Below are 19,128 nucleotides of genomic sequence, written 5' to 3' on the forward strand. Positions count from 1 at the left end.
GCACATAGGCTGAAGATAAAAAATAGGAACTACATATGTGCATTCTTGAAAAAATATATATCCTATAAGCTCTGAGTTGTGTTTGTTTTTGAGGTCAAAGCTTACATCCAGCTTCTTACACCAGCATTTACTGAACACAAACCCTAGTCGGCCACCCTGCTTGGTGTTTTCAGACCCATAACCAATTCTTACACATCAAGCTTAGCTCCATTCTTCCTGTGAGAAATTCAGAATTTAGAAATCTAGGTAAAATCTGCCTGTGACCTATACTAATAAATGACACAGAACTTGAACCATTATGCACCAAAGGCCATGTTTGTTCCACAGTACACCTATGCTCTCTTGGACTTCTTACTCAATACACTTAAAAGGTTTGAGGTCAGAAGTCTCGATGGAGATAATTAGGTCTATCCCCATCAGTATGTAGGGAGTCTGCCTCCCTCCAGCCACCGCCAACCTTACCCCTTAAGAAAGTGCCCAACTGAGATGCACTATAGGCAATTAGCAGGGGTTCCATCCAGAGTCCCCAAGTAAGGATTAGAGATACCAAATGTAATTATATTTCAGAACACATGATTGGGCCCATTCTGCTCTTCCAAGTCCATGAGGTCTTCTTAATAATTATTTTGTATCATCTACTATTTTGGATCATAAATGAATTAGCTTCCCTTAGTGAATTTAATTGAAAGTTATATAAATTTTTTCATTAATGCTTGTATATGGCAAAGACTCAACTTGTAGCTTTTTATTATATTCCTTTTTACCTCTGTCCATGTTTAGTCTAGATGTTTAGTTTCGCATTTTGAACAAGTCTCTGGAAAGTGCAAACGTTGACAAAGTACTATTTACCATGTAAATTTCCAACTTTGGTATAGTTTCTGTTAGAGAACATAAATCCTATTTTAGAACATGAGCTCATCCTTTTAGTGAGAATGGCTCCTTGGAAAAAAATATCTAAAGGAAATCAAAGGGAAAAATGAAACCAAACATTTCTTTCACCCCAAAAGGCCACAGACTCAAAGTTGATAACAGGAAGCACTTTTTATAATGTGAGTGTATCTAGTGGTTTCCATTTCAGAGGGTTTATGTGAGTTTCCAATTCCATTAAAATAAGAAACAGAATTGCTTAGAGGGAAAAAGAAACAGAAGCTACTGCCACTGCCTTAAAAAAAAAAAAATGAGGGAGAATGACACCCATAAAATGATTAATTCTTTGATTCATAGAAAACTTAACTTACTTAAATATGGGCTTCATCAAGACTTCATTAAAATTTATCTAATGTAAGCAAATTTGAATCTGTTTAAAATTCAGTATGAACAATTTTTCACCCATGTGCATGCTTCATTTTAAAAATCTAACACAGCTCTAATCAGCTATCTCAAAGAAATCCACAGGCATTAAATGCTCGTCAGGTAGCCCAACTTATTCTATGAAAATCACATACCTGTTAGTACGCTGACATCATCTCCTGCGAGCCTCCTGTGCATAGTCCCCTGTATTTAGATTCCCATCAACATACTTTTTAAATATTTACTTTCAAAATGGTTAAAATATAAAATCACATAAAAGGAAAAGCTCAATTTTGGTAGAATTAATCTGTTTAAAAAAATGAGAATTGCTTCATAGAAGGAGAGGTTAGATGATGGCGACCAAGAAGCCAAGAAAGATGGGAAGTAATTAGAAAACCACATTGCTTGGGAAATGATCTTCTCCTTGTCCTTCTCCTCCTCTTCCTCTTCCTTCTTCTTCTTCTTTTTTTTAAGATTTTATTTTATTTACTTGAGAGACAGAGAGAGAACGCATGTGAGCAGAGGGCGGAACAGAGGGAGAGGGACAAGCAGACTTCATGTTGACTGCAAAGCCCAATATGGAGCGTGACCCCATGACCCTGAAATCATGACCTGAGCTGAAATCGAGTCAGCGGCTTAACTGACTGAGCCACCCAGGTGCCCCCCGCCTTCTTTTTCTAAATATGGGAGATACTTGAGATCTCTTACAGGATAAAAATCCCAATGAGACAAAAAATCTGAAGAGAACGGGAGAAACGGATGGTAACTAAAGCAGATATAATATAGCAAAATGGGAAATGATTAACATTAGCCACAAGCATCAGAAAAGATGGTACAGGGATACTGGAACAAGATGAAGATGGGGTGGAGGACCCGAGAGCTCAACAAAAATAAAAAGGAAGAAACAAACACTTCCTCTCATTTTTTCATTTCTGCTTTAAAGTAGGCTTTCTCTGATTCCCCGAAGTCATGATTCCTTCCTTCATTTATTTATTGACTAGATATTTATTCAGAGCTCACTCTGTGTCCGAGACTGTTCTGGCACTGCCAGAAGCAGTTAACAAGTTAAGTCAAGTACTTGCTCTTTAGGAGCTTGTATTGTACATAGGGAGAAAAGCAAAACAAAACAAAACAAAACAAAACAAAAAAATATATATGTATATATTTGTTCAGAGTCTGAAATCTTAACCTCTTTCCTCTACTTCCTACCCAGTTCATCTCTCTACCTCCTCAACGATAGCATATTGTTAATCCTGGCATCTCAAACTTAAAAAACAAATAAAAATTTAATAAGTTTCAGCCCAAACCAAAGATCTTGCCTACGGATAAGCAGGTCTGACTCCGACAGACAGAACAGTTTCCCCAAGTTCTGTCTTGATTCTAAAGGCTCATTTTAGAGAAGAGACAACAGCGTAGACACAGGACAAAAGGGAGAGAAACTCAACAAGGCTTTCCTCTCAGGCGCTCTTTACCCCGGGACCCCATGTTCACTGAAGCAATTATTTACTGCTCGCCTACTTTGTGAAGGCCAAATGTTAGGGTCTGTAGGGACTACGAGGATGAGCAAATCCTCAAGGAAATTACGCTTTCTGTGTGTTAGCCACTTTAAGTGCTTCACAAGATTTATCTCATTTAAGGCTCATGTTAGCCTTGTAAGGTAGGTGATAATATATCCCTTTTGAGGTGAGAAAATGAAATCCTGAAGAGATCAAGAAATGTGCCCAAGGTAGCAAGGTAACAAGTGCTATGAATTTGACTGCAGAGCTCATGTGCTGAACTACTCTGCCTCCCCAATTTTATTAGTTTCCTCAGGCTGCCATAACAAAGTACCACAAAGGCGTGGCTTAAAATCACAGAAATGTATTATCTCATAATTCTGGAGGTTAGGTACCTGAACACAAGGTGCCAGCAGCACCACGCTTCCTCTGAATACTGTAGGGGACTTCTTCCTTGCCTCTTTCTCGCTTCTGGTAGTTTGCCAGCAATCTTCAGGTTTCCTTGACTTGTAGCTACATACTCCAATCTCTGTCTTCATCATTACATGGCATGTTTCCCGGGTGTCTCTTTGTTTGACTGTCTTCTTATAATATCAGTCATATGGAATTAGGGGCCCATGATACTCCAATGTGACCTCATATTGACTAATTATATCAATGACAAACATATTTCTGAATAAGGTCATATTCTGAGGTTCTGGAGTTAGGATCTCAACGTATCTTTTTTGAGGGGAGCACAATTCAACCCATAATGCCAATGAATGGATAGAATATATGGAAATAGGATGGAGAGCACACGAAAATAGAATAAAATATATGGAAATAGAATGGATATAGTAAATGGAAATAGAATAGAGTATACAGAAATAGACTGGAGATAGTAAATGGAAATAGAATGGATATAGAATATGGATATAATATATGGAGATAGAATGTAGATAGAATATAGAAATAGAATGGCGGGTATATGGAAATAGAATGGATATGGTATATAGAAATAGAATGGAGAGTGTATGGAAATAGACTGGAGATAGTAAATGAAAATAGAATGGAGATAGTATATGGAAATAGAATGGAATATACGGGGGAAAAATGGAGCTGGTTGGGAAATAGAATAGAGACAGCTAGAAAAACACAGGTCTTAGTCTAATCTTATCGTTATCAACTCCATTTGTTACTCTGAGAGGCACTTCCTTTCCGTGAGCTAAACTTCCTTTTTCTCACTTATAGAATACATATCTTGAACCTAATGATCTCCAACTTGTTTCCAGTTCTATATTCTCACGTTTCTTCATTTCTAAATAATTATAATGAAAATAAATTTTACTAGGGATGCTCAAGCACACATCAAGTCATGGAGATAAGGCCTGACATGAAAGGGAGGTAAAATTCCAGTTTCCAGAATGCTTTAAGAATGTTTGTGAAGATGTCTAGAGGTATAGATTAGGACAGACTTGCTGGCGGGGACTCCAGGCAAAGGCAGAGATGGTGGCATTTGGAAACAAGGGAATGGCTTGCTTACGGATTACAAATAAAGAAGAGTGGGACCTAAGACCAGAAAAGTATGTTGGAACACACTAGGCATGAGAGGGATGGATTCTATCCAATTTAATTGGTTCAGTATAACAACTACTGAAGGCTATTTAGGAGAGATGCTATAGGAGTTATACGTAGATAGCTTAGAATGTGCAGTAGATTGAAAGGGAACTAGTTAGGTGACTGAAAATAGTCTAGGTTAGTAGCAATGAGGACAAAGCATTAGATTGTAATGGTAAACTCTAAAAATTTGGAATACTAATTAGTTATTATCTGGGTTCATTTGGGGGACTTTTGGGAAAAACCCATTTATACCAGTCATAGAAGCTTGGTCTAAGGTGATACTAACTAAAATTACTTAGAATAATAAAGGGCTGTGCTCCCCCCCAACACATTTCACATACACATGCACACATACAAACACAAACAAATAATAAATAATAAATAAAGAATTACTTAGAATAATAAAGGAGGTAATAATAAATAATAATAAAATTACTTAGAATAATAAATAGTAATAAAGTAATAAATTACTTTGAATAATAAAGTACATCGTAGTCTCAGAGAGAAATCAGAAGTCAGAAGTCAGAACTAAAAAAGGAACAGCATGTCTAGAGGCATTATATAAACCACAAAGAGGGCATCTAGGAATAGGCCAGGGGTCAGGGAAATGGAGAACAGACAGGGAAACAACATACAAGTTGAGTTTGGTTGAAACAAGTGATTCTGAATAATCTATAGGCCTGTCCTGTCCAAATTAGAAAGGCCACAGCTTTTCTCAGGTTCCTCTTTTTCTCTTTTTAATTGTTACCTTTTTAAAAATTTTAATCGTGGTAATCGACACAAAATATAAAACCCACTGAGCCACCCAGGCGCCCCTGGGCATGAAAATTTTGAAAGAAAAACATCTGGATTTTCACAGTTCTTATCACTCCTCAATAAAAGATAGCAGGAAATTAAAGATGCACATGGTGGATTCAAGAGTGGGATCCAAACTAGAAATCTATGTGATAGGTTATCTTGCAGGTTGAAAAATTAATGGTAGACAAAGTTGATATCATTACCAGGGGGAAATTATAAAACAGACAACTGAAGGCCCAATACACTAAGTTTGGCGATGTCTACTTTTAGCACCAGAGGAAATGTACCGTGAAAGGAGACGACTAGTTATCCATAGAGATCAGAAAATAATCCCATTCTGTCACTGAACTGAAAATTTCAAGAAAGAGTTGTTGACCAATACTGTAGGATGCTTCAGAGAAGAAGGATGAGGATTGAAAATAATCATTTCATCTGACAGCCACGGACTCACTGATGTGAGTCTAAATGAAAAGGAGAAGGGATGGGTAGGGGTGGCCGGGAAGTGAATCCAGAGCTTCTCTGAGAGGAGAGGAGAGAGGAGGGCACATTGGGTGAAGTGGATTGCCGGGTACAATGAAAGCTTATGGCTAGCTTTCTTATGACTATGTTATGAGTTATGAGTATGTTTACCGACGGAAGGCATGGTCCAATGGAAAGGTCTGAAATGGCAATAGAGTAACTAAGAGAGAGTAACTCTGGAACCGATTCTGGAAAAGGCTGAATGAAAGGAGGCGATCAAGAACACAAGAGGAAAGTAAGATTTGGCAAAGAAGAGGTACTGGGAAACAGTCTTGGAACTGGATCCCCTACCTCCAATTCTGCTCCCTCCAGTCCATTCTGCAATATGTGTTCTGGAATGTTCTCGACAAAATAAATCTACTTATGCCTTTTTCGCTTACCACTCTTTAGGGGTTCCCTGCTGCCTTCAGGATAGAATTCAGACTCTCTATCGGGCCCACATATCCACATCTAGACTCTGCTGAATTTTCTGCCTCATTTATTTGCCTTCCTGCTATGCTCCCCCCCAACACATTTCACACACACCTGCACACACACAAACACACATACCCTCCACTCATACAATACTTCGAATCTTCCAAATCTATCAGGCCATTTAATTTCTTCTTTTCACGTGTGGCATTTTCTGTTTGTAAAACATTTCTTTTTCTCTATCCCTTCGAACTCCTGCTCATCTTTCGAAGTGCTCTATTAAAGTTATGGATTTCCTAGCATTTATTTAACTACTTATCCATCTCTTCTGTGTCACCAGTGACTAGTATAGTGTCTGGCACAAACTGCTTTACAGAGAGTCACTGAAGGGATGAAGAAAATGAAAGAATGCACTGAATTAGGAAAACAAAGGGTAAAGATGAAGTGAGCATTTTTTTTTTTTTTTAATTTGGAGAGCTCTCAGTGAGAGGATTATAAATATTTCACTTAAGGAGTGATGCCATTTTCCAAGAGTAAGTGCATATTTCAACATTTTCTGTGGCTTTTAGGAAGCAACATTAGCATAATTACTGTATCAGACACCAGATCACTTTGCCTCACATACTCTTCCTGGACATTACTCACGCCATGGTTGTGGTAATCCATGGACACCATTTTTACCATGACCACCAACCTGGGAGTTCCTATAGGTCATATTGATTGAGAAGGAGGAACCACCTTTTCCCTGACAGGACTGCACCCACTGAAACCCTGGCTTCCCCAGTGGCCATCCTAAGACTCCAGGCAACACCATGTGGAAGTAGCATGGGACAGTTCTAACCAAGGAAAGACAGAAGAAGGGAAAAACCAAGAGATAGCTTGCTTGTCCCTCCTGACCCTTCCCTACCATGCTTGTTCTGAGATGTGGAGTTTAATACAGTCTCCCTGGTTATGTCTCTCACAAACATACCCACTTGTCTTTGCTCTCCCTATTCCTTCCCCTCCTGCTCTTGCATCCCTGGGATTGCAGTATCCAATAGAGTATTAGCATTTAAGTGCTTGGCTCAGGTCCTGTCTCCAGAAGACCTGGGCGAAACAAGCAATTTTTAGAAATTTTCAAATGTTAAATATATTAGGCATTAGTGGAGACACAAAGTTAAACAGAGCATTTTTGTATGTAAAGATTTGAGTATTTGCATTGCATTATGCTCATATACTGGGAAGTGTAGTTGTAGAGAAGAGTCACTGAAGGAGAATGGAGAGTCCAGAAGACATGGAGAATGAAGAGTCGAGCAACGAAGAACTACTCATTCTCCAAGTGGAGCATCAACAGGAGGTAATCAGTAACACATGGCTCCGGTGAGTATAAACGTGTTCTCCAAAGAGTACAGCCTCCATTAAAGGAACATAAACTAAGGATGTATATTGGGCATATTTTCTTCCACTGTGTCTGTTTATAATTCAATGTGCTTCCTATGTTGTGAAATATTTAAGTGTTAGATTCCAGGAAAACAAATCAATCTACTGAGCGATCTACTTCAATGAAGACAAGTAGAATTGTCTTCAGCTGACACACTACATTAATATAATTTTAAGACATGGCAGATTATCAGCCCAAACTCAGACAACTAAGATTGGGAGAAAACCCTGAAGAAATGACAAAAGTACAGCGGCTTAGCAAGGGCCTTTGGAAAGTTCAAACGGAAAAAAGAATGAAAATCTGGCCAGAAGAGGGAGAGTACTCCCTCACTATGGAAAGTTGGCCTATACTAGACCATGATCTCAATCTGTATTGAAAACAGTTTCAGACAGTGAACCACGTCCCAGCTGCAAAGGTGTTAAGGGCACAGTCACGCACTTTTAACTATCTGCTACTATAGAACCCTCTGTTGCTAGACTGATAAAGGACAAAAGGTCTTCTCTTAGAAAGAACCACAACCAAAGCCACTGGGGAATAGTTCCTGCTTATTCACGAAAGTATGAAAACTGTGATCCAAGAAAGTCTCTGGGAGTGTATCTTAGTTTCAGAATGTTTATCTGAATGTAACGCTTTTCCACATATCCTTGCATGGGGATTCTTTCATTAAGATTTTTTTTTTTTCCTTTTTCAGATTTATAAATCCAAACCCAACTTATACTTCCTGGAAGAACAGTGAAAGTTTACATGCATTGCTGTTTTAAGCATTTTGTTTGTTTCTTAGTATTTCCTTTGGTCTGACTACTTGCAGGGCATCGGGGTTTTTCTCAGACAAATGTACACACACGCATGTGTACAATACTTTATGGGACATGTCTGTGTTTGGTGGTCATCTTCTAAATCCAAATACTTCCTAGAATCCATGAACCTTAGGTCAAAATCAGTTGTTTTAAGTCACTTTAAAAATCACTTTAAAATGCCTGTGGGCATCAGCAAGGGAAAGCCCTAGAAAAATGAACATTTTGGTTTGTAAATAAAAGTCATACCCAAACCTAAAATTTCTAGACAGAAACAATGCTTCTTCTATAAAAGCTAATTTTAGGTCTTGAGGAAAATCTACACAAGCACCCATCAGTGATTTTTCTTTAATGAACTTCAGAAGGTCGCTCTTTTTGAGGATGATCCACATACATTGATCCCAAAGACATCTGTTTCTTTACTTTAGCGATCTTACAGAATGTTTAATCTCTAAAGCTGGATTATTATTTGATTTTTTTTGAACATGTATTACAAGGAGAACTGGTTTTCACTAACTTCCACATGATTCTTTCTAGTTTCCTTTCTATCTCTAATAGAAACTGGCTCTAAACCAATGGCTGACACAAGTCAGTTAAAAATAGAGATACATGGCAAATGTTTGGAAATTTACTTTTATATCCATGGGCTTATGAATTATAATTGTGAATTGAGAATCTTGTTTATGATTGAAATATTTAAGATTGCGAATAATTGAGGGGAAAAGTCATGGCTTTTGTGTGTGTGTGTGTGAGGAAAATTCTAGAGTGAATACTTTACACAAGCAGCCAATAAGTTTCAGATGGTTTATAAGTAGCTGGAGATCCAAAGCTGAAATGGAATTTTCTGTGACAGCCTACGAATAACAGTTAACATATGCCTGTGTTACAGGCAAAAGCAGGAGTCACATGAAGTCAAGCAGGGAATAAGAAGAGCTATAATAATGAATAAAAACCTTTTTGTTGAAAATTCTTAGCACCCATTTTTGCTCTTTACTTAAAGAGCAAAACCAACTAAAGAAAAAAAGAGCAAAACCATTTCAAGTATTTTTAAAGAAACTATATTTATTAATATTGGGGGGAAAAAACAACAAGAAGTGACTTTATAAGTCACAGTTCACACCCATTAGAAATTTGATGTATTAAAAATGCAAATAAAAATTAATGCTAGTTCAAATGAAGAAAAAATACAGATTCTTCAGTGATGTTAGAACAGTCAATAACTGACTCATACTCGTAGTTACAGTTTCATCTGGGAGTGTTTCTAGTTATATTATCTGCTATTCTTTGTCATGTTTCTTGACATTGTTGATAAACTAAGTCACTCAAAAGTTTAAAAAAATTTTTTTGTTCTAACCCATTATATCATATTTCAGTAAGTTCTTACAGTTGTGCTTTCACCAATGGCTATCAGAGCCTTGACCTTAACTTTGATTTCAGCCCCAGTGCCATGGCAGGAACCAAGTGGTTATACCAGGTCATCCTGCTCGCCCTGTGGTTTGCCTACACATCTCTGACAGCCACCTTACCTGTGCAACGATGGCGAGCGTGTGCACCCTACCTATCTCACAGGGTTATGAATCTGAAAGGAAATACATAAAGTTCTTGAAACAAGATGGTATTCGGATGGAGGCATTAGAATTTCAATAGGAAATTCTGCTCCAAACATAACCACAGTCGTAGGATCTACCCAAATCAGGTATGAGATAGGACCTACAGCTTCCTAAATTATCTTGCTATACCTCTTGCTGGAGCACTGAAATCAGTGGCTTTGCTGCCATGAATTTTTGCATGTGCATTTTTTGTTTTCCTTTTTCTTTTTTAGACTGGATTATTTTAAAGGTCATCCTCTCACTGACAGGCATGAGCAGAGTGGTATATTAAAACAGAAATCTTGTGTGGGGGGAGTTACGTGTTTTGTGTTTTTTTCCAACACTCAACAACAATTAGTAAAGTTAATTAGAATAGTTTAAGTATAGAATAACTAATAATTCCCAATTCTACAAACAATAAAATGCCTGGTGTCAATTCTTTTGAGGAAACATTATACTCTTCCTTTAAATGGTTCAGAAATAAATACGTTGCCTGAAAAATCTGCTCACCAATGAAAAATCGATTTAGTCGATTATAAAATGGCATTCTGGAATATCTTTGAGTTTGGAATGGTCTGGGCACTCAAACTGATTACCTTAAGGGAACACCCAATGTTGATCAAATTTTATGAGTCTTTGATTTACGTTCCTGAACTGTAAATCCTCATCTCTCTCAGAATCCTAAAACTTTATAAAGAATTCATATACTCCCACCAACTCCCAATTGTCTAGTTCATTCAGCTGAAGGGGAAGTGAAATTCTAAGAGACAGAATAATGGCCAGGACTTTCTGGAAGCTGAAGCTAGCAGGTGTCTCACTGTCATAAGGTCACTCTCTGGGCCGTTGTGTACTCTGGATCCCTTTCAGATCTCATGGAAGTTAATTTTAGTTTTACAGAAAGGACAGAGAGAGGCAGACTGCTATCTTTACAGAAAATGTCAAGGCTAAGCTTGTGACCATCTTACCTTTCTGATATCCTGTGCATTACCGGAGGGAAAGAAGCACTGACTGTCGGGGGAGAATCCCATCTTGCATCTGCTTGCCCGGGTGTCAGGGGCTGTGTTCGTGGCAGCCCCAGGGACAGTGGGTGTGAACTTCCTCGTCCCTCGGAGGGTCAGGGTCTGGTAGAAGAGACAGACTGCCACCACCAAGCCCACCAAGAAGGGCCGGGGACAAAATCGCCGGCGACAAGGGAACACTGGACGACAGACCATGACCAGTTCAGCTTCACTTGGCCCCTGTCCACGTAGCCGGAGAAGTCATAGCAGCTATTTTTTGTCAGCATGAAAAATACAGATCAGCCTTCTCTTTCCACAATTGAAATCAAGATCGCTCCATCCCCGCTGAAGAACTTTCCGAAGGGGTCATGCCAAAGAGTCATAGGTCCCCAAAGTCTGAGGCGGTTAATAAGATCCCTTCCATGGATGACAGTGAAAAGTGGCTGGCCCGGGTTAAAACAAAACAAAACAAAAAACAAACAAAAAATCCAAATAATAATAATAGTTGCAACTAACAACCTGAGCGTACCCCCAGGCTGCCAGACTGTTGCTTCCGGTAATGCCTTATTTCCAAAACATCCTTAAACTCACAGCAAAAACTTCACAAGGGGAAAAAAAAAAAAAAGAGAAGAGAAAAGAAAAAAAAAACGCCCCCAGAGTCAGTGTGGAGCCTGGAAACAGCACTGAAGAGCGCAACAGACTGAAAGGGAAGTGCCTGCTGGCCCCGGGATGCCGGCTGGCTGCCTCCGCGGTGCCCCAGGGCTCCTCCAGGTTCAGAGCCGCCCGGCTTGCAGCCTTTCGCCTTTCTCCGAGGTGTCCCCTCCACCACTTCTACGCGGCCACTGTCCCGTAGGCATTCTCGGCTTTTAGCATCAAAAGGGAATGCGGGTGTGATGGGACCCGGTGACTGCTAGGGTTCTGCTTGTATTAGTCTCATTGCGCGTCAAGTTCAAAGTTCTATGTACTCACTCCGTTTTCATCCTTTTAGCAAAAAAAAAAAAAAAAAAAAAAAAAGTTTCCATGATCATCCCCTCCTGGACTGCTGGCCAAGAGCACTCGGAAGGAAACAGCCAGTCGTGTGACTCCAGTTCATCCCACCCCCCACCCCCGACGCGCACGCCCGGCCGCAGGCACAGCGCCCCCCGCGCGCCGCCGCTCTCTCGGCCGCCCGCGGGGCCCCGGGGGAGCAACGCCGCAAGGGCCGGCGGGGCGGGGCGGGGCTACTACGGCCGGCGGCGCGGAGCCCCGGGGCAGCCGCAGCGCCCGGGCAGCTCCCCCGCGGTGACACACGGTGGGCTTCCCCGGCCTGGGAGCCGCGCCTCTCCCTGGCCTGGAAAGGCGCCTTGCCTCCCCCCGCGAGCTGCAGAATTTTAAATACACGTCGGATGTTTGACGCCCTGGGTCCTCGCTTTCCCTTCTCACGGCGTCGGAAAAACAAATAGTCCTTCGTCCAACGACGGCAAAGGTCGAGGGTGAGACGAACGCGAACTCCGCGCGTGGACTGGAAGGATCTTTACTCGAGGGCATGGGGGTCACTCTTGTGGGGGATAAAAGGGTCTCGAGTAACGCCTGGACCCCGGATCTTGAAAGCCCGAGTGTGCACCGGGATACCTGCAAGTCGTCTGTCTGCCGCGGGGGCACCTAACTGCTCTCACGGGCGGCTGCTTTCCCGGGCTAATGACCGAGCCTTTCGGAGGCTAATTGCCTGATTCTTTGCTCCGGTGGTCGGTGGAGAGTAGCGGGTGATTTTGCTCTGCGGAAAGGGATACGCGGCGGGCTTTGTGCACCGTCCCGCACAACCTAACGCTCTGCACCCCGCCACGAGGACGCCCCTAGCAGGGCAGTGTTCTGCAAACTGGATCCATCTACTCCTGCCGAGTCAGCGGAGGGAAAGCCAAGGCGAAGCGCCGTCCGTCCAGGGCCTGCGGCTCAGCTCTTCTTCCAGCGCCTGCTTTGCGAAACCTGGCTACACAGGACTGGCTTAGGATCATAGCGCACCTTCTCCAAAAGCTCTGAACCTAAATAGGTGTTGTAACCTGTTTCTAACGCAACCTCTTTCTTGGGGGTTGGGGCTCTTCTGGGAGCCCACACCCCTGAAAGGAACGCTTCCGTCGGTCATGCACGCTTACATTTTGTGAGACGGAGCGCCCCCTAGGGGTGCCCTGCTATTATAGATCTAGAGAAATGGGCCTCTCTGGTTCCTTACTTGTAAGAAACTCGTTTAACACCTTTATAAAACAAATTAAAGCTTTACAGAATAAGTATTCACACGAAAGCTAGCTTTATCCCAATTCTTGCATATATCCCCCTCTGGTGTGTTTAATATTATTTTATTTATAGATTTAGAGTCCTCAATCTCATGACAAATGAAAAAGTATTAAAAAAAAATGAAGTGTCAACATGGGGGCTTAAGTGGGTAGGAGAAGAAGAAATGAAACAAGATGGGATTGGAAGGGAGACAAACCATAAGTGACTCTTTTTTTTTTTTATTTTTAAGATTTTATTTATTTATTTGACAGACAGAGATCACAAGTAGGCAGAGAGGCAGGCAGAGAGAGAGAGGAGGAAGCAGGCTCCCCGCTGAGCAGAGAGCCCGATTCGGGGCTCGATCCCAGGACCCTGAGATCATGACCTGAGCCGAAGGCAGTGGCTTAACCCACTGAGCCACCCAGGTGCCCCCCATAAGTGACTCTTAATTTCACAAAACAAACTGAGGGTTGCTGGGGGGAGGGGGGTTGGGAGAAGGGGGGTGGGGTTATGGACATAGGGGAGGGTATGTGCTTTGGTGAGTGCTGTGAAGTGTGTAAACCTGGCGATTCACAGACCTGTACCCCTGGGGATAAAAATATGTTTATAAAAAATAAAAAATTAAAAAAAAAGAAGAAGTGTCACTTGATTTTAGAAGCCAAGAGAGTTTTAAGAAAAATGACCAAACAATAATGTTGGAAGGTATATTTTTAGTTGATGCAATGTGATTTGAGAGATACTAGGAATTATGAGATCTTTACATCGCAAGTGTTCCTGTGTTGAGATTGAATGAGATAAAGTTCTTTACTAGGAGAAAAGTAATGGACATGCATTTCTATTAAGGCAAAAAGTGTGAAAGACAGAGTTTGAGGAATCTAGAGGGCCATTTTTATATATCGTTAAGTTGTTGAGTACAAGATACAAAAGAAAACATAAATCAAGATGCTAAAACCATAGTGCCTTTGGGCTGGGAAACATGAGACAACAGCATAGATGATTTTATAGCAAGACTTCAACAGGGATCAGAAAGAAAGTGGACAACTGATGTTCTAGAAATGATACCAGCGGCCTGAAAAACCCAATTTCCTGTTTCAAACACCAAGTCTGACGGTGTGGGAGAGGATGGTAGTACGTACATACATACATACATATATACATAAAGGATATCTCCTAAGTGAGAAGAGGGAGAGTGGAAAGGAAGATACAGCAGGAAATAACACCAAATAGCCCAAGGGGGTCACAGACAACCTCGGATACCCAGTCTGGGTAGTAGCATGGTGCAGCATCTTAACTGTCTTTAAATGAGTGATCTGTAGAAAGAGGGCACTTGGGCCTTCTTTGAAGTGTTGTTGGCATGCCGGATGATGTAATGTACGGAAAGCACCCAATCGTTCTGTGGACAGGTGTTGGAAGAATGCATGCTCAGCGCATGCCTGTTATGTTTTCGATGCTGAGGTCGAGCTCAGTCTGGAGTGGTGTCAGACACAAAAACAGATAATTATCAAATACTGGACCTCTTGTAATCCAGAAGCCCAAAGGCGAACACGAGCATTTAGTATGTTCTCTTCCCTCTGTTCTGTTGAGACGGAGGTTGGTGGCAGATGCTGGTTTGGGAGAAAGAGAGCAAGAGTGGGATGAGCGTGAGCAGTAGGTGGAGAAAACAAGTAGTGGGTATTCATGGCCCGGCTGTGATGGAAGGCTAAGGAGGAGCATGTGTTAGAGTCCGAAGGCGTCAGAACAGGGAACAATGAAGACAGAGGAAGCTGCTCCAGGGAGAGGGGTGGGAGGGTGACGTGCTGTAGGAATACAGACCTGTGGGTTCTGGCAGGGTTTCAGACCGAGTGCTTCGTGCAAGTAATTTCATAAAGTACCCTTCTCCTTGATCATGTCAGTACTCAAGAATCTGTAAGCAGCATTGGCCTGGGACAATAGAGTGACAGGCCTTTTAGAGTTTTCTCATTTCAAGGGCAGACAAAACAGAACAATCTTCCTCCTCAAACCTCTCTTCCATCACATGTATGTTCCATTTTGGGTTTTTGGTATGGAGTGTGCGGTGAAGGGAGAGGGTGAAAGAAGGTATTTTGAAGAAGCTGAAGAAGGAGTTTTGAAAATGTATTCTATTACTAGACTCGAGTTTCTAGATGAATCAACAGTCCAGATAGAACACATCTTCTGAACTAGATGCTTTTCATTTTATTTTATTTTAAAATTTTATTTATTTATTTTGACAGAGAGAGATCACAAGTAGGCAGAGAGGCAGGCAGAGAGAGATGGGGAAGCAGGCTCCCCGCTGAGCAGAGAGCCCGATGTAGGGCCTGATCCCAGGACGCTGAGACTATAACCTGAGCCAAAGGCAGAGGCTTTAACCCACTGAGCCACCCAGGCACTCTGATGCTTTTCATTTTAAATTGCCCACTAGCCCAGCATTTCTGGGCATGCAAATCACCTGAAGATTCCATAGAAGAACACTTCGCGCTGCCTTTTTTAAATGGGACATAAGTCTCCAGCTCTCCAGAGTTCTCAACTGGTTGCTTTACTCATTTTTCACAACTTTCTGTATAAGCACTTTGAATTTGCATGCACTAGAACCAAGATGACTTTTATCTAATTCTTTCCTGTATTTTAGTGACTAGTATACTTGTATCTTTTTACAGTATGAACTGCTTTGTAACAGAAACTATTTTACTCATCACCATATCCTTACAGCGTCTAGCAGTGTCTCCTGGCAAGTGATTTAAAAATTCCTATTTGTGGAGGTTTATACATAATAGATTTAAACAGTTTCCATACGATTTCCATTTTTCCCACAGGAAATATTTCACATCTTGGTAACATGCAACACAGCAGGGGCAATTTTGTCCCCCAGGAGACATGTCGCAATGATGCTGCTGGCATCTCATAAGTAGATGCCAGTGAGGCTGCTGACGTCCAGTGGGGCCCAGGGCAGCCCCGCACAACAAAGCAGCATCCAGTCGAAAATGACTAGAGGACTAAGGTTGGAAAACTGAAATTTAATCAAAGAATAGCTACTGCATAATTTTTATATGTGGCTGTCTGATTGTTACCTAAGTTAGAATCGTGTTACCTGTGCAGCTTGTGGCAATGACACTGGGATTTTAACCACTTCCTGAATGTGTAATTATACCACGCCTTCAAATAAATGCAACTTTGCCCACATAATTTCCTTGAAGTCGCTCAGATTTGCTTTTAAGATATGCATCCTCTTATGGGGCGCCTGGGTGGTTCAGTGGGTTAAGCCTCTGCCTTCAGCTCAGGTCATGATCTCAGGGTCCTGGGATCGAGTCCCACATCGGGCTCTCTGCTCGGCAGGGAGCCTGCTTCCCTCTCTCTCTCTCTCTCTCTTCTCTCTCTCTGCCTGTCTCTCTGCCTACCTGTGATCTCTTTCTGTCAAATAAATAAATAAAATCTTTAAAAAAAATATGCATCCTCTTAAAAGACTATATATTCATATATGGAGATATATGTATACATACATGTATACAGACCCATATTAATGCACACAGTCTAAGGGAAGGAAGGAAGGAATGGAGAGAGGCAGGAGGTTAGGAGGGAAGAAAGAAGGAAGGGGAGAAAGAGAGAAGGAAAGGAGAGGAGAGGAGAGGCAAGGAGAAGGGGGGGAGGAGAGGAAGAAAGGAAGGGGGAGGGGGGGAGGGGGGAGGGAGAGAAGAGGAGGGAGGGAGGGAGGGAGGAAAGAAAGAAACGAAAGAAAAAGAAAAAGAATCACTTCAATCAGTGAGCACACAGGTAGACTGGCAAACATTTAATCCAATGAATTACACTATTTGTTTTACTTTTTTAGAGCCAAATTCACACCTTGGCATGGAGCCAGAATTCCTGTTTTAATCTATCATTCTATAAAACATGAACATAGTATCAACTTGTGTTTTTTAAATTAAACACATCAGATCTTCTCTGTAAACCTGCGGAAACCATAATACATTCCAAAAATTGTCACAGGATAGTCACATAATTTAGTTTCTTTTTTTAAATGTAATTATAATTCAATCATCCATTCATATTTTCAGAAAGTGAAAGATATTTTGAAAGTTTTACAGCATCAAATTTACTACCTAAAAGACGGATGTTTGATAGGGGATGGAAGGGAGGGACGTTTTATCTTACCACTCCAATGAAGGCGAATCATTTAGCTAATCTCGGTGAGTAGGAAAGACACATTCTTTGATACAGTATGGATGACTCTTTGGTTATATATATATACACCACTTAAATTTTAAAAGATTACTCCTATATCTAAACCATATGATCTCTAATATATAAACTTATTTTGTTGTTGTCTTCAACAGATAACTGGACTCTTTTTCAAACATTTATAAATGATAAGCACTGGTAAAATGAAAACATCTTTTGGCACATTTGCGAAACCCATTCATGAAAATAGCCATTTGTCATATTAAAGATAAATACACAAGTTCTTCAAGGATACGGACATAAATTTTTTTAAGTTCTAATGAGAAATACTGGCGAGAGGTCATATTAAAACTTTCTGCTAGCTAGTTAAAATATTAGTTACAATATTGGTAAAATTGGTAAAACATAAGCAAAATTCTAAATAGCTAATTCATATTTATTTCAAAGGGTTATTCAGAAATATTTCTGGCTGGCCTCCTGTATTACATTTAACCTAGGCAGCTTTCTAAAGTACTTAGTACCTATTATAATTGTTCTTTTAATATATTAGCATGGAGGGTCCCTCTACTGGATTAGATTCTACAATGCAAAAAAATTCAAATATGACCAGTTTTTCCTTATGACTGATGTTAAATGTGAATGTTTTAAACTAGCTCACCATTAAAGACTAGCAGTTATACACTTTCCTAAGTAAAACTACTTTTTTTTTCTTTGCTCCCCCACCCTTCTAGAAAAACTACTCTTACTCATTAATATAGGTAAGCAGAAGGTAAGCAGAAATGGGGGAATGGGAATAAGCAACACATACACAAGTGTATACATTCCCTACCCTCGTTTCCCACATTGGGTTCTGAGTTTTTAATAAGCAGGGGGGAAATGGATGATTGTAATATTCTTTTATGGTCTCTTCTGCTATTAGGAACGAAAGTAAAATGTGGTTCTGGATTAACCAAAAACTAGATTATATGGCCCTGAAGAATTTATTAAGAAACTGCTAATATTTTTCAAATAAAAATTGTAATTTATAACAAATATTTATTATTAAATAATTTATTAATAAATATTTTATAATTTATAAAATTGTAACAATGACTAATAATTTACTATTTATTGACTTATGAAGTATATATACTTACTACTTTAAAATGGAAATGGCCAGAAAGGGGTATACGTCTTCTTTATGTTAAACTTCGATCAAAAAAAAACAAAAAAAACCAAATAAAAACAAAAAACAATTCTGAAGTCAATTCATGTTTATATCACTTTAAGCTTTATTTCTCTATAGAAGAATCAAATCAGGAATATTAAGATCTTGGGTCAGAAATTACAGTCTGGGTAATGTAAATCTTATCATCTAAATAAGGAAAACAAAAAACCTTCACTCGCAATTTTAATTCGTAGTTTCGAAAACCAGGAGAAAAGATTCACCTTAAATTTAGAATTTTTTTTTTTAGCAATTTCCAAGTTAAAGACAACTTGCGTTATCCCTACATTGAAATAAGAAAAGTGCTACAGTTTCATTAAACTGTAAAAATAATCAGAATGTATTTAGCCAACAATATGCCAATGCCACCACTGCTCTCATCGACAAGCAGTTCTATGATGCAGAGTGAAATGCTCGTGTTTAGACTCTCGCTTAGGTTTCTGGCTGTATCCGCCGAACTGCCATCCCCCTACTGGACATCCACCCTTCCAGAGTACTTGTCAGTTACCATGGTGTACATGGCCCTTGTCAGTCTCTTGCCTTGAAAAACCTTCCCTACTCTGTGTATCTTTAGGAAGCAGTTCACAGGAAAC

At 40.3% G+C, this 19,128-nt stretch overlaps 1 protein-coding gene across 2 annotated transcripts in view; it reads right to left on the reverse strand.

The window, feature by feature from the left end:
- CPED1 (cadherin like and PC-esterase domain containing 1) overlaps positions 1 to 11,981 on the reverse strand; it is a 264,988-nt gene extending 253,007 nt beyond the window's left edge. Inside the window, exon 1 of one of the 2 annotated variants that reach the window (XM_059396509.1) lies at positions 10,882 to 11,981. In XM_059396509.1, coding sequence (XP_059252492.1) covers positions 10,882 to 11,130 — 249 coding nt within the window. In that variant the 5' untranslated portion in view covers positions 11,131 to 11,981. The remainder of the gene's footprint in view (positions 1 to 10,881) is intronic. The other variant, XM_059396510.1, reaches the window with a different exon arrangement.
- Between the last annotated feature and the right edge of the window lie 7,147 nt (positions 11,982 to 19,128).

This window comes from Mustela nigripes, chromosome 4, assembly GCF_022355385.1.
Source record: "Mustela nigripes isolate SB6536 chromosome 4, MUSNIG.SB6536, whole genome shotgun sequence".
Lineage (NCBI taxonomy): Eukaryota > Metazoa > Chordata > Mammalia > Carnivora > Mustelidae > Mustela > Mustela nigripes.